Source organism: Carcharodon carcharias, chromosome 5 (assembly GCF_017639515.1).
Source record: "Carcharodon carcharias isolate sCarCar2 chromosome 5, sCarCar2.pri, whole genome shotgun sequence".
NCBI lineage: Eukaryota > Metazoa > Chordata > Chondrichthyes > Lamniformes > Lamnidae > Carcharodon > Carcharodon carcharias.
Window position 1 is genome coordinate 23,878,141 of NC_054471.1, and position 17,001 is coordinate 23,895,141.

At 59.5% G+C, this 17,001-nt stretch overlaps 1 protein-coding gene across 1 annotated transcript in view; it reads right to left on the bottom strand.

Moving 5' to 3' along the window:
* LOC121278126 (polypeptide N-acetylgalactosaminyltransferase 14-like) overlaps positions 1-17,001 on the bottom strand; it is a 32,758-nt gene that overhangs the window by 2,392 nt on the left and 13,365 nt on the right. The window contains exons 5-6 of the mRNA XM_041188217.1: positions 13,572-13,656; positions 11,746-11,849 (exon numbers count right to left, since the gene is read on the bottom strand). Of these exons, the coding sequence (XP_041044151.1) occupies positions 11,746-11,849; positions 13,572-13,656 (189 nt within the window). The remainder of the gene's footprint in view (positions 1-11,745; positions 11,850-13,571; positions 13,657-17,001) is intronic.

The window sequence follows — 17,001 nt, forward strand, 5'->3', positions numbered from 1 at the left end:
TGGCACCAAACCCGGAGCCTAAGGAAGACTGGAGAATTATGGCCAGTGTCCCCACAATTTCCATTCTCAGTGTCCTTGGATGCATCTCATCTGGTCCTGCTGCTTTACTAGTACAGACAGCATGTCCGATACCTCCTCCTTATCAATTATAAACCCTTTAAGTGTCTGAACTATCTCCTCTTTCATCAATAACTTACTTAAACACCAACCTTTGGAAGTGAACTTAGATGGTGAATTTCACAGGCTATTTAACTACAGGTGGCCTTACACTTAGGCTCCTGATCCCAGACACACCAGGGGCTAAAGATTTCTCTGTTATTGGCAGGATTGTGGCTTAAGTGGTGCAAAACGATATGACCGGGGTCCATTGCTACTTCCCTTCCCATCTCAGTTTCCCTCTCATTTCTCCCCACCCCACTAATCCTGACACACCAGATGTGAATCCCAAAGAGGGGGGCAGGGGTATATTAATCCAAACTACCAGATCCATTCCCTCTCTCCGGCCTTAACCATCACTGCTAGCTAGCACAGCCTGGTGGAAAGTACCTGTCAGCCTGGAGTAAGGAGCAGTCCAGGCTGACTAAAGGTGAGAGAGGGTCCCTCAACCCCACACCCTGCCCTCTCACACCCTGCCCCCTCAACCCCAAACCCTGCCCATTCAACCCTACACCCTGCACCCTCAACCTCACACCCTGCCGCTCAACCTCACACCCTGCCCCTCAACCCCACGCCCTGCCCTCTCAACCTCACACCCTGCCCCCTCGAACCCACACCCTGCCCTCTCACACCCTGACCCTCAACCCCACACCCTGCCCCCTCACACCCTGCCCCTCAACCCCACACACTGCCCCCTCACACCCTGACACTCAACCCCACACCCTGACCCTCAACCTCACACCCAGCCCCCTCAACCACACACCCTGCCGCCTCAACCCCACACCCTGCCACTCAACCCCACACCCTGCCCCCTCACACCCTGCCCCTCAAACCCACTCCCTGCCCCCTCACACCCTGCCCCTCAACCCCACACCCTGCCCCCTCACACCCTGACACTCAACCCCACACCCTGCCCCTCAACCTCACACCCAGCCCCCTCAACCACACACCCTGCCCCCTCAACCCCACACCCTGCCACTCAACCCCACACCCTGCCCTCTCACACCCTGCCCCTCAACCCCACACCCTGCCCCCTCACACCCTGCCCCTCAACCCCACACCCTGCCCCTCAACCACACACCCTGCACACTCAACCCCACACCCTGCCCCTCAACCCCACACCCTGCCACTCAACCCCACACCCTGCCCTCTCACACCCTGCCCCTCAACCCCACACCCTGCCCCCTCACACCCTGCCCCTCAAGCCCACACCCTGCCCAAACACACCCTGCCCCCTCAACCCCACACACTGCCCCCTCAACCCCACACCCTGCCCCCTCAACCCTACACCCTGCCCCTCAACACCACACCCTGCCCCTCAAACACACACCCTGCCCCTCAACCCCACACCCTGCCCCTCAACCCCACACCCTGCCCCCTCAACCCCACACCCTGCCCCCTCACACCCTGCCCCTCAACCCCACACCCTGCCCCTCAACCCCACAACCTGCACCATCAACCCCACACCCTGCCCCCTCACACCCTGCCCCTCAACCCCACACCCTGCCCCTCAACCCCACACCCTGCCCCTCAACCCCACGCCCTGCCCCCTCAACCCCACACCCTGCCCCTCAACCTCACACCCTGCCCCTCAACCCCACACCCTGCCCCCTCAACCCCACACACTGCCCCCTCGAACCCACACCCTGCCCTCTCACACTCTGCCCCCTCAACCCCACACCCTGCCCTAACACACCCTTCCCCCTCAACCCCACACCCTGCCCCCTCAACCCGACACCCTGCCCCCTCAACCTCACACCCTGCCCCTCAACCTCACACCCTGCCCCTCAACCTCACACCCTGCCCCTCAACCTCACACCCTGCCCCTTCAACCCCACACCTTGCCCCTCAACCTCACACCCTGCCCCCTCAACCTCACACCCTGCCCCCTCAACCCCACGCCCTGCCCCCTCAACCCCACGCCCTGCCCCTCAACCCCACACCCTGCCCCCTCAACCCCACACCCTGCCCCCACAACCTCACACCCTGCCCCCTCAACCCCACGCCCTGCCCCTCAACCCAACACCCTGGCCTCTCAACCCCACACCCTGCCCCCTCAACCCTACACCCTGCCCCTCAACCCCATACCCTGCCCCCTCAACCCCACACCCTGCCCCCTCAACCCCACACCCTGCCCCCTCAACCCCACACCCTGCCCCTCAACCCCACACCCTGCACTTCAACCCTACACCCTGCCCCTTCAAACCCACACCCTGCCTCCTCAACCCCACACCCTGCCCCCTCAACCCCACACCCTGCCCCCTCAACCCTACACCCTGCCCCTCAACCCCACACACTGCCCCCTCAACCCCACACACTGCCCCCTCAACCCTACACCCTGCCCCTCAACCCCACACCCTGCCCCCTCAACCCCACACCCTGCCCCCTCAACCCCACACCCTGCCCCTCAACCTCACACCCGGCCCCTCAACCTCACAACCGGCCCCCTCAACCCCACACCCTGCCCCCTCAAACCTACACTCTACCCCCTCAACCCGACACCCTGCCCTCTCACACCCTGCCCCCTCAACCCTACACCCTGCCACCTCAACCTCACAACCTGCCCCCTCAACCCTACACCCTGCCCCCTCAACCTCACACCCTGCCCCTCAACCCCACACCCTGCCCTCGCACACCCTGCCCCCTCAACCCCACACGCTGCCCCTCAACCCCACACCCTGCCCCTCAACCCCACACCCTGCCCCCTCAACCCCACACCCTGCCCCCTCAACCTCACACCCTGCCCCTCAACGTCACACCCTGCCCCTCAAACTCACACCCTGCCCCCTCAACCACACAACCTGCCGCCTCAACCCCACACCCTGCCCTCTCAACCCTACACTCTACCCCCTCAACCCGACACCCTGCCCTCTCACACCCTGCCCCCTCAACCCTACACCCTGCCACCTCAACCTCACACCCTGCCCCCTCAACCCTACACCCTGCCCCCTCAACCTCACACCCTGCCCCTCAACCCCACACCCTGCCCTCTCACACCCTGCCCCCTCAACCCGACACGCTGCCCCTCAACCACACACCCTGCCCCTCAACCCCACACCCTGCCCCTCAACCCCACACCCTGCCCCTTAACCCCACACCCTGCCCCATCAACCCTACACCCTGCCCCCTCAACCTCACACCCTGCCCCTCAACCCCACATCCTGCCCTCTCACACCCTGCCCCCTCAACCCCACAACCTGCCCCCTCAACCCCACACCCTGCCCCCTCAACCCCACACCCTGCCCCTCATACTCACACCCTGCGCCTCAACCCCACACCCTGCCCCTCAACCCCACACCCTGCCCCCTCAACTCTACACCCTGCCACCTCAACCCCACACCCTGCCCCCTCAACCTTACACCGTGTCCCCTCAACCTCACACCCTGACCCTCAACCCCACACCCTGCCCCTCAACCCCACACCCTGCCCCCTCAACCTTACACCGTGTCCCCTCAACCTCACACCCTGACCCCTCAACCCCACACCCTGCCCCTCAACCCCACACCCTGCCCCCTCAACACTACACTCTACCCCCTCAACCCGACACCCTGCCCTCACACCCTGCCCCCTCAACCCTACACCCTACCACCTCAACCTCACACCCTGCCCCCTCAACCCTACACCCTGCCCCCTCAACCTCACACCCTGCCCCCTCAACCCCACACCCTGCCCCTTAAACCCACACCCTGCCCCCTCAACCCCACACCCTGCCCCTCAACCCCACACACTGCCCCCTCAACCCCACACACTGCCCCCTCGAACCCACACCCTGCCCTCTCACACCCTGCCCCCTCAACCCCACACCCTGCCCTAACACACCCTTCCCCCTCAACCCCACACCCTGCCCCCTCAACCCGACACCCTGCCCCCTCAACCTCACACCCTGCCCCTCAACCTCACACCCTGCCCCTCAACCTCACACCCTGCCCCTTCAACCCCACACCCTGCCCCTCAACCTCACACCCTGCCCCCTCAACCTCACACCCTGCCCCCTCAACCCCACGCCCTGCCCCCTCAACCCCACGCCTGCCCCTCAACCCCACACCCTGCCCCCTCAACCCCACACCCTGCCCCCTCAACCTCACACCCTGCCCCCTCAACCCCACGCCCTGCCCCTCAACCCAACACCCTGGCCTCTCAACCCCACACCCTGCCCCCTCAACCCTACACCCTGCCCCTCAACCCCATACCCTGCCCCCTCAACCCCACACCCTGCCCCCTCAACCCCACACCCTGCCCCCTCAACCCTACACCCTGCCCCCAACCTCAAACCCTGCCCCCTCAACACCACACCCAGCCCCCTCAACCCCACACCTTGCCCCCTCAACCCCACACCCAGCCCCCTCAACCCCACACCCTGCCCCTCAACCTCACACCCTGCCACCTCAACCCCACAATCTGCCCCCTCTACCCCAAACCCTGCCACCTCAACCTCACACCCTGCCCCCTCAACCCTACACCCTGCCCCTCAACCTCACACCCTGCCCTCTCACACTCTGCCCCCTCAACCCCACACCCTGCCCCTCAACCTCACACCCTGCCCCCTCAACCCCACACCCTGCCCCTCAACCCCACACCCTGCACTTCAACCCTACACCCTGCCCCTTCAAACCCACACCCTGCCTCCTCAACCCCACACCCTGCCCCCTCAACCCCACACCCTGCCCCCTCAACCCTACACCCTGCCCCTCAACCCCACACCCTGCCCCCTCAACCCCACACACTGCCCCCTCAACCCCACACACTGCCCCCTCAACCCCACACCCTGCCCCTCAACCCCACACCCTGCCCCCTCAACCCCACACCCTGCCCCCTCAACCCCACACCCTGCCCCTCAACCTCACACCCTGCCCCTCAACCTCACACCCTGCCCCTCAACCTCACACCCTGCCCCTCAACCTCACACCCGGCCCCCTCAACCCCACACCCTGCCCCCTCAAACCTACACTCTACCCCCCTCAACCCGACACCCTGCCCTCTCACACCCTGCCCCCTCAACCCTACACCCTGCCACCTCAACCTCACACCCTGCCCCCTCAACCCTACACCCTGCCCCCTCAACCTCACACCCTGCCCATCAACCCCACACCCTGCCCTCTCACACCCTGCCCCCTCAACCCCACACCCTGCCCCTCAACCCCACACCCTGCCCCTCAACCCCACACCCTGCCCCTCAACCCCACACCCTGCCCCTTAACCCCACACCCTGCCCCATCAACCCTACACCCTGCCCCCTCAACCTCACACCCTGCCCCTCAACCCCACATCCTGCCCTCTCACACCCTGCCCCCTCAACCCCACAACCTGCCCCCTCAACCCCACACCCTGCCCCCTCAACCTCACACCCTGCCCCTCATACTCACACCCTGCCCCTCAACCCCACACCCTGCCCCTCAACCCCACACCCTGCACCTCAGCCCCACACCCTGCCCCCTCAACACTACACTCTAACCCCTCAACCCGACACCCTGCCCTCTCACACCCTGCCGCCTCAACCCCACACCCTGCCCCCTCAACCCTACACTCTACCCCCTCAACCTCACACCCTGCCCCCTCAACCCTACACCCTGCCCCCTCAACCTCACACCCTGCCCCCTCAACCCCACACCCTGCCCCTTAAACCCACACCCTGCCCCCTCAAACCCACACCCTGCCCCCTCAACCCCACACCCTGCCCCTCAACCCCACACCCTGCCCCCTCAACCCCACACCCTGCCCTCTCACACCCTGCCCCTCAACCCCACACCCTGCCCCCTCAACCCCACAGCCTGCCCCCTCAACCTCACACCCTGCCCCCTCAACCTTACACCGTGTCCCCTCAACCTCACACCCTGCCCCTCAACCTCACACACTGTGCCCTCAACCCCACACCCTGCCCCTCAACCCCACACCCTGCCCCCTCAACCCCACGCCCTGCCCCCTCAACCCCACGCCTGCCCCTCAACCCCACACCCTGCCCCCTCAACCCCACACCCTGCCCCCTCAACCTCACACCCTGCCCCCTCAACCCCACGCCCTGCCCCTCAACCCAACACCCTGGCCTCTCAACCCCACACCCTGCCCCCTCAACCCTACACCCTGCCCCTCAACCCCATACCCTGCCCCCTCAACCCCACACCCTGCCCCCTCAACCCCACACCCTGCCCCCTCAACCCTACACCCTGCCCCCAACCTCAAACCCTGCCCCCTCAACACCACACCCAGCCCCCTCAACCCCACACCTTGCCCCCTCAACCCCACACCCAGCCCCCTCAACCCCACACCCTGCCCCTCAACCTCACACCCTGCCACCTCAACCCCACAATCTGCCCCCTCTACCCCAAACCCTGCCACCTCAACCTCACACCCTGCCCCCTCAACCCTACACCCTGCCCCTCAACCTCACACCCTGCCCTCTCACACTCTGCCCCCTCAACCCCACACCCTGCCCCTCAACCTCACACCCTGCCCCCTCAACCCCACACCCTGCCCCTCAACCCCACACCCTGCACTTCAACCCTACACCCTGCCCCTTCAAACCCACACCCTGCCTCCTCAACCCCACACCCTGCCCCCTCAACCCCACACCCTGCCCCCTCAACCCCACACACTGCCCCCTCAACCCCACACACTGCCCCCTCAACCCTACACCCTGCCCCTCAACCCCACACCCTGCCCCCTCAACCCCACACCCTGCCCCCTCAACCCCACACCCTGCCCCTCAACCTCACACCCTGCCCCTCAACCTCACACCCTGCCCCTCAACCTCACACCCTGCCCCTCAACCTCACACCCGGCCCCCTCAACCCCACACCCTGCCCCCTCAAACCTACACTCTACCCCCTCAACCCGACACCCTGCCCTCTCACACCCTGCCCCCTCAACCCTACACCCTGCCACCTCAACCTCACACCCTGCCCCCTCAACCCTACACCCTGCCCCCTCAACCTCACACCCTGCCCATCAACCCCACACCCTGCCCTCTCACACCCTGCCCCCTCAACCCCACACCCTGCCCCTCAACCCCACACCCTGCCCCTCAACCCCACACCCTGCCCCTTAACCCCACACCCTGCCCCATCAACCCTACACCCTGCCCCCTCAACCTCACACCCTGCCCCTCAACCCCACATCCTGCCCTCTCACACCCTGCCCCCTCAACCCCACAACCTGCCCCCTCAACCCCACAGCCTGCCCCCTCAACCTCACACCCTGCCCCTCATACTCACACCCTGCCCCTCAACCCCACACCCTGCCCCTCAACCCCACACCCTGCACCTCAGCCCCACACCCTGCCCCCTCAACACTACACTCTAACCCCTCAACCCGACACCCTGCCCTCTCACACCCTGCCGCCTCAACCCCACACCCTGCCCCCTCAACCCTACACTCTACCCCCTCAACCCCACACCCTGCCCCCTCAACCCTACACCCTGCCCCCTCAACCTCACACCCTGCCCCCTCAACCCCACACCCTGCCCCTTAAACCCACACCCTGCCCCCTCAAACCCACACCCTGCCCCCTCAACCCCACACCCTGCCCCTCAACCCCACACCCTGCCCCCTCAACCCCACACCCTGCCCTCTCACACCCTGCCCCTCAACCCCACACCCTGCCCCCTCAACCCCACAGCCTGCCCCCTCAACCTCACACCCTGCCCCCTCAACCTTACACCGTGTCCCCTCAACCTCACACCCTGCCCCTCAACCTCACACCCTGCCCCTCAACCTCACACCCTGTGCCCTCAACCCCACACCCTGCCCCTCAACCCCACACCCTGCCCCCTCAACACTACACTCTACCCCCTCAACCCGACACCCTGCCCTCTCACACCGTGCCGCCTCAACCCCACACCCTGCCCCCTCAACCCTACACTCTACCCCCTCAACCCGACACCCTGCCCTCACACCCTGCCCCCTCAACCCTACACCCTACCACCTCAACCTCACACCCTGCCCCCTCAACCCTACACCCTGCCCCCTCAACCTCACACCCTGCCCCCTCAACCCCACACCCTGCCCCTTAAACCCACACGCTGCCCCCTCAACCCCACACCCTGCCCCTCAACCCCACACCCTGCCCCCTCAAACCCACACCCTGCCCCCTCAAACCCACACCCTGCCCCCTCAACCCCACACCCTGCCCCTCAACCCCACACCCTGCCCCCTCAACCCCACAGCCTGCCCCCTCACCCTCACACCCTGCCCCTCAAACTCACACCCTGCCCTCTCACACCCTGCCCCCTCAACCCTACACCCTGCCCCCTCAACCCAACACCCTGCCCCTCAACCTCACACCCTGCCCTCTCACACCCTGCCCCCTCAACCCTACACCCTGCCCCCTCAACCTCACACCCTGCCCCCTCAACCCTACATCCTGCCCCCTCAACCCCACACCCTGCCCCTCAACCTCACACCCCGCCCCTCAACCCCACACCCTGCCCCCTCAACCCCACACCCTGCCCCCTCAACCCCACGCCTGCCCCCTAGACCCCACACTCTGCCCTCTCACACCCTGCCCCCTCAACCCCACACCCTGCCCCCTCAACCCCACACCCTGCCCTCTCACACCCTGCCCCCTCAACCCCACACCCTGCCCCCTCAACCCCACACCCTGCCCCCTCAACCCCACACCCTGCCCCATCAACACCACACCCTGCCCCCTCAACCCTACACCCTGCCCGCTCAACCCCACACCCTGCCCCCTCAACCGCACACCCTGCCCCCTCAACCCTACACCCTGCCCGCTCAACCCCAGACCCTGCCCCCTCAACCTCACACCCTGCCCCTCAACCGCACACCCTGCCCGCTCAACCTCAGACCCTGCCCCCTCAAACTCACACCCTGCCCCTCAACCTCACACCCTGCCCCTCAACCTCACACACTGCCCCCTCAACCCCACACCCTGCCCCCTCAACTCCACACCCTGCCCCTCAACCCCACACCCTGCCCCTCAACCCCAAACCCTGCCCCTCAACCCTACACCCTGCCCGTTCAACCCCACACCCTGCCCCCTCAACCCCACACCCTGCCCCCTCAACCCTACACCCTGCCCCTCAACCCCACACCCTGCCCCCTCACACCCTGCCCCTCAACCCCACACCCTGCCCCTCAACCCCACACCCTGCCCCCTCAACCCCACACCCTGCCCCCTCAATCTCACAACCTGCCCCTCAACCTCACACCCTGCCCCTCAACCCCATACCCTGCCCCTCAACCCCACACCCTACCCTCTCGCACCCTGCCCCCTCAACCGCACACCCTGCCCGCTCAACCACACACCCAGCCCCCTCAACCTCACACCCGCCCCCCTCAACCCCACACCCTGCCCCCTCAACCCTACACCCTGCCCCTCAACCCCACACCCTACCCCCTCAACCCCACACCCTGCCCCCTCAACCCTACACCCTGCCCTCTCAACCCCACTCCCTGCCCCCTCAACCCCACACCCTGCCCCCTCAACCCTACCCCCAGCCCCCTCAACCCCACACACTGCCCCTCAACCTCACACCCTGCCCCCTCAACCCCACAACCTGCCCCCTCTACCCCACACCCTGCCCCCTCAACCCCACACCCTGCCCCCTCAACCCCACACCCTGCCCTCTCACACCCTGCCCCTCAACCTCACACCCTGCCCCCTCAACCCTACACCCTGCCCCCCCAACCTCACACCCTGCCCCTCAACCCCACACCCTGCCCTCTCACACCCTGCCCCCTCAACCCCACACCCTGCCCCCTCAACCCCACACCCTGCCCCCTCAACCTCACACCATGCCCCTTCAACCCCACACCCTGCCCCCTCAACCCCACACCCTGCCCCCTCAACCCCACACCCTGCCCTCTCACACCCTGCCCCTCAACCCCACACCCTGCCCCCTCAACCCCACACCCTGCCCCCTCAACCTCACACCCTGCCCCTCAACCTCACACCCTGCCCCTCAACCCCACACCCTGCCCCTCAACCTCACACCCTGCCCTCTCACACCCTGCCCCCTCAACCCTACACCCTGCCCCCTCAACCTCACACCCTGCCCCTCAACCCCACACCATGCCCTCTCACACCCTGCCCCCTCAACCCCACACCCTGCCCCTCAACCCCACACCCTGCCCCTCAACCCCACACCCTGCCCCCTCAACCCCACACCCTGCCCCCTCAACTCCACACCCTGCCCCCTCAACCCCACACCCTGCCCCTCAACCTCACACCCTGCCCCTCAACCTCACACCCTGCCCCCTCAACTCCACACCCTGCCCCCTCAACCCCACACCCTGCCCCTCAACCCCACACCCTGCCCCCTCAACCCCACATCCTGCCCCCTCAACCCCACACCCTGCCCCCTCACACCCTGCCCCTCAACCCCATACCCTGCCCCTCAACCTCACACCCTGCCCCCTCAACCTCACTCCCTGCCCCCTCAACCCCACCCCCTGCCTCTCAACCCCACACCCTGCCCCTCAACCCTACACCCTGCCCCCTCAACCCCACACCCTGCTCCCTGCCTACCATACCCTGCCCCCTGCCCACTCCCTGTTGTGCACAGATGTAACACCTGTCACAGGGGAGCGATCAGGGACAGAAGCCCTGGTTTATGAACATACGAACAAGGAGCAGGAGTAGGCCATTCAGCCCATCGAGCCTGCTCTGCCATTTAATGAGATCATGGATGATCTGATAGTAACCTGAAATCTGTATCCCACCTACCCCTGATAACCTATCACCCCCTTGCTTACCAAGAATCTACCCACCTCTGCCTTAAAAATATTCAAAGATTCTGTTTCTACCCCCTTTTCAGGAAGAGAGTTCCAAAGACTCACGACCCTCATGGAAAAGATTTCACCTCATCTCGGTTTTAAATGGTCGATACCTTATTTTTAAACAGTGGCCCCTATTTCTGGACCCTCCAACAAGAGGAAACATCTTGCTTGGTCTTCCCCTTTAGGCCAGGGTACTCAGGTCCAACACACATCTCACACAGGCCTCAGTTCAGCAGTGGACGGGCCTCAGAGAGTTTTCTTGCACTAACCCCACACCGGACTCTTGGTACGACAATCAGCCGGTCTCAAAATGGGTCCGATTAGTGTATTGGTTGTGTTCCAGGACTAGTGATCCAGAGAAGATGAGGTGTGAATATTTAAACTCTGTGTTAAAAATCTGGGATGGGTATCAGTAAAAGCCACCATGGGCTGTCAGTTGTTGCTCACTAATCTCCCTTTAGGGATGGAATCCCTTACCCAGTCCAGCCTGTCTGTGACACCAGTCCCACAGAAACACGGTTGACTCTTTGCTGCCCTCTGAAGGGGCCTTGCAAGCCACTCAGTTGCACTACAACAACGAGGACCGGTTCAAAATGAAGGCCCAACGGCTAACTTCTCAGGGTGACTATCGGGATGGACAGTAAAACCAGTGATGCCCACCTCTCGCGAATGAATAAAAGAATTAAAGCAAGGTCTGTTTACCCAATCCCACTGAGATCAGCTGTGGCCTCCATTGGATTCTGTTAGGCATCCAGTCAACCTTAAGCATTATACATCATAATAAGTATAACAAGATAATATGCATTGGTCTGTAGGCTCTGGTTAAACTTCAATATCTCCCCACAATGATCTTACCAAAGTTCTCTCCGCCCCAGATGTCCATTGCAGTGTCGTATTTTCCAAGGTGATTGAACCAGGCCTTGTCTATTACGAAGAGGCCTCCTGCTATAACGGGTGTCCTGTGGGCAGCGAGGGTGTTAGTACATGTCTAGACGCACACATTTAAAACCAGTCTGGAAATCTCGAATAAAGCCAGGAATTCGAGCAAGACACAGCCGCGACGTCAGTCCCTGAAGGAGCACTCGACGAGCAGAGCCCAGGTTTTAACCTGGATTTGGAATCGTGGGTACAGGGGGAAAATTATTCAGCCCCTCCCTCACTGATTCCCACCCACCCATGTTGGATCTGGTGGGAAGAAGCAGGTGATCGCTTGGCTCCAGGTCACCACTGGGAAACCAAGAGGAAGGCACCAGGGACAATAAGTGAGGAGCGGGGAAGGGTCTTGGGATTAATGATTAATCTCCAGGACACCACATGGGACCGGAGAGAAAACACACAGGGACATGAAAAATAAACTGTGTGATTATTGTTCCGTCCCATTGTTTGTTAGTAAAAAAGATCTTGGAGATTGGAGAAATGTCTGTTGGACCGAGCAAGCCACATGGAAACCATGTGATCACACCTCCAGGAATATGTCCAAGCAGAGTTGGCAACTCTGGGCCGGTTGCAGCTGTAAGAAAGAGAATGCTGGGGCTAAGGACTTTTGTCTTGACCCAGGGTCAGCTCGCTTGCTTCTCCTGAGCCACAAGCACCCGCACTAAAAGTTTAACATTATAATATTTCCATGCGGCTCCTGGCTTACCCCAGACACCTGACTGGGTGCAAACTTGTATTATTGTTAAAACTGCATCAGGCTCTAGTAGTAGGAGGTGAGAGAATTCCCATCACTTCCTCCTGATGCCCATCACCCTGGGCCTGCTCCCTCCTGATACCCATCACCCTGGGCCTGCTCCCTCCTGATGCCCATCACCCTGGGCCTGCTCCCTCCCGATACCCATCAACCTGGGCCTGCTCCCTCCTGATACCCATCACCCTGGGCCCGCTCCCTCATGATGCCCATCACCCTGGGCCTGCTCCCTCCTGATACCCATCGTCCTGGGCCTGCTCCCTCATGATGCCCATCACCCTGGGCCTGCTCCCTCATGATGCCCATCGCCCTGGGCCTACTCCATCCTGATGCCCATCACCCTGGGCCTGCTCTATCCTGATGCCCATCACCCTGGGCCTGCTCCATCCTGATACCCATCGCTGAGGGCCTGCTCTCTCCTGATGCCCATCACCCTGGGCCTGCTCCCTCCTGATACCCATCACCCTGGGCCTGCTCTCTCCTGATGCCCTTCACCATGGGCCTACTCTCTCCTGATGCCCATCACCGAGGGCCTGCTCCCTCATGATGCCCATCACCCTGGGCCTGCTCCCTCATGATGCCCATCACCCTGGGCCTGCTCCATCCTGATACCCATCACCGAGGGCCTGCTCCATCCTGATACCCATCACCGAGGGCCTGCTCCCTCATGATGCCCATCACCCTGGGCCTGCTCCCTCCTGATACCCATCACCGAGGGCCTGCTCCATCCTGATACCCATCACCGAGGGCCTGCTCCCTCATGATGCCCATTACCCTGGGCCTACTCTCTCCTGATGCCCATCGCCATGGGCCTGCTCTCTCCTGATGCCCATCACCCTGGGCCTGCTCCCTCCTGATACCCATCGCCATGGGCCTGCTCTCTCCTGATGCCCTTCACCATGGGCCTACTCTCTCCTGATGCCCATCGCCATGGGCCTGCTCTCTCCTGATGCCTCTCTACCAATGGGACGACGCCTCATGTTCTGCTACTTACTTGATTGGTTCAATGGGCTCCAGTCTTTTGGCCCTGAGTTCTGGTGTCAGCTGCTCCCATTTGAAGTGGAGGCTCCAGTCAAACCCTAGGGGACACAACAAGCATTGAGTCAGTGAGACCTCTAATACTGAGACTGAAATAATATTCCTGTCCCTGCAGGAACCAACCACCCCTGTGCCAGTGGTGGGGGTGAGGGGTGGAGTGGGGGGTGGGTGTGCAGGGTCTAAGGACATAAGTGACAGGTACCTTAACAGTTCACTTTTCCTGACACTTTTTACGTCAGATGCTTTTTAAAAGCTGAATTCACATTCTCAAACAGCCCAGAACAGATATTTGTTTGTCCAGCCCTCTAGGTTACTAATCCAGTAACATAAGCACTAACTACTTCAGTGCTGTCAGCCCCCATCTGACGTCAAGTCTTGGAAAAGCTACAGCTTTCTTCAACTTATCGCAGGCAGGACTGAAGCAATGGTTTCTCAGCTCTGTCAGAAACTCTTCTCCCGTGCCAGTTATTCAAACCTCTATCTGATCGTCTGTTCTGTCTGAACTGCACCGTTCAAAATCTTCACATCCTTCTCATCCCAGGGCTCAATGCTAAACAGCACATCCTCTCCAACACAAAGAACATTTTACTTTTGCCTTCAACATAGAAGATCATAAGGAATAGGAGCAGTAGGCCATTCGGCCCATCAAGCCTGCTCCGGCATTCAATATGATCAGGGCTGATCGGATTGTGGCCTTAACTCTACTCTCCTGCCTGTCCCCATAACACTCGACTCCCTTCTATATCAAAAATCTGTCTAACTCAATCATGAATATATCCACTGCTCTCTGGATTAAGAATTCTTAGGACTAACAACTCTCTGAGAGAATAAATTCCTCCACAACTCTGTCTTACAACTCTTATTTTGAAACTGTGCCCCCTAGTTCTAGATCCCCCCATGAGGAGGATCATCCTCTCAGCATCTACCCTGTCAAACCCTTCAGGATCTTACCTCTCATTCTTCTGAACTCCAGTGAGTATACTTTTTATTCATTGGATACAGGCATCACTGGCTAGGCCAGCATTTATTGCCCACCCCTAATCCATTTAAGAGTCGACCACATTGCTTTGGGTCTGGAGTCACATGTAAGCCAGAACAGCAGATTTCTTTCCCTTAAGGACATCAGTGAACCAAATAGGTTTTACAATAATCAGTAATGGTTTCATGGTCATCGTTTAATTCCACCATCTGTTGTGATGGGATTTGAACTCAGGTCCCCAGACCATCTGGGTCTCCGGATTACTAATCCAGCAACAATACCACTATGCCATCACCTCCCCTCCTCTCAGGCCCAAACTGCCCTTTCCTCCTAAGACAACCCCTTCACCCCAAGAATCAGCCTGGTGAATCTTCTCCAAACTGCCTCCAATGCAAGAATATCCCTCCTGAAGTAAGCAGATCAAAACTGTATACAGTATTTTAAGTGAGGTCTCACCGATATCCTGTACAGTTGTAACAAGACTTCCCTACTTTTATATTCCATTCCCCTTGTAATAAAAGGCATCATTCCGTTTGCCTTCCTAACCACTTGCTGTACCTGCATACTAACTTGTTGGGCTTCATGTACAAGGACACCCAGATCCCTCTGTAGCTCAGAATTGTGCAGTGTCTCTCCACTGAAATAATAATCTGCTTTTCTATTTCTGGATTGCTGAGAAAAGAGACATTCTAAGCTTTTTGTTTTCCACTTATCAGACACTCACACGAATACCAATATAAGGGGGAACACCGCGTGAAATATATGACAGGGTTTGTCCTCATGGCTTGCTATGTCCGCATATGTATGGGCTGCCCAAGACACATAAAAGTGATGTCCCTTTACGCCTCATCTTATCTATGACCAGTTCTGCACAACATGAATTAATTGTTGGGTGAATTGTTACACCCAGTTTTGACCAAGTTTTCCACATACTTGGTGAAGGATTCCTTCACACTTGCGAAGACCATACAGGACTTGCATGTCGATTACAATGCCGTGTCTCTGTGCTTATTTGACATTGCTAGCCTATTCACCAATGTTCCACTTAAGGAAACCATAGATATTTGCACTGTAACACTATATCATGGTGATCTAGACCCACCACCATTGCGTGAATCAGTATTCACTGAACTTGTGAACTCAGCAACTCCTGCAGTTGAGCTCAGTTTTAATGACACCATGTGTGTCCAAATAGACATTGCCATGGGATCCCATCTAGGTCCAGCTGCCGCAAACATCTTTGTTGAGTTCCATGAGAAACGTGTCACCCAACCTCCTACCCAGCACATATTTCTGATATGTGGACGATACATTCACTATATTTAAATCTGCAGTTGCATGTAATAATTTCCTTACATGCCTTAATGGGCTCCATCCTGAGCTCAAATTCACCTTTGAAATGGAGCAGTCAAGTGAACTCCCTTCCTTGACATACTAGGTGAGAAATCGGCCAGGAGGTTCTCTATCATTGTCTACCACAAGACTACCTTCACTGATCAATATACGTGTTGGGATTCTTACAGTTCCACATGCTATAGGATTGGCCTTATCGGCAGCCTTGTAAATAGACCCCAAGCTATTTGCTCATTGAGCAAGCTTGATGCTGAAATAGGGAGCATCAAAGACATCCTGCAGGATAATAGCTACCCTGATCAGATCATTTCACGCTGTGTTTAACGCAAATTCATGAACGGGCCTAAGGCTGTCACTTTTAGCCCTGAAAAGTGCCGAGTCTACCCCAGATTACCCTGGAAGGACAAGCTAGCTGTTCCACGCTGCTACTATGCAGCAGCAACACGAGTGATATTCACCACTAACAGGATGCTGCCGTCAAGCCAAAAAGACGTTCTGCCTATCACACAAATGAGTAATGTGGTGTAGAATTTCAGTGCCAGTGTGATGCTAGGTATGTAGACCATACGTCCCAAAGACTGGCGGATTGTATTAACAATATGTCTGTCCCAGCCTCTGTTTGCAACAGGTAAGGTCCAGACTGTATCAACCAGCAAAATGCAAAATACAGTGTCCAACATTAGATGTGATTTTGTGATTGAGGATTATTTCACAAATGTTGTCCAATGCACTAAGAATCACACTCACAACCAATTTAAGATTGTCAGTTGAGCTCGCAGTGTGGTGCATTTGTGTGTACTGGAAGCCACACATATTAATACACGGGGCCCTGTTCTTTGCAGACAAAAAGAGCATGTACACACACTGCGCCTGTTTCAGCTAAACAAAATAAGTGACAACCATTTGCTGACTCATTCCTCAGGGCAACACTTTGACCAATCAGGGTCAAGCCGCCTGGATTAAATTTCAAAAAATGCTTGGCTGTTAACTCTCAGACAACATTAGTGGTGCATTCTCCATGGCAACACCACTTGCCAACCAATGAGCACTCTCC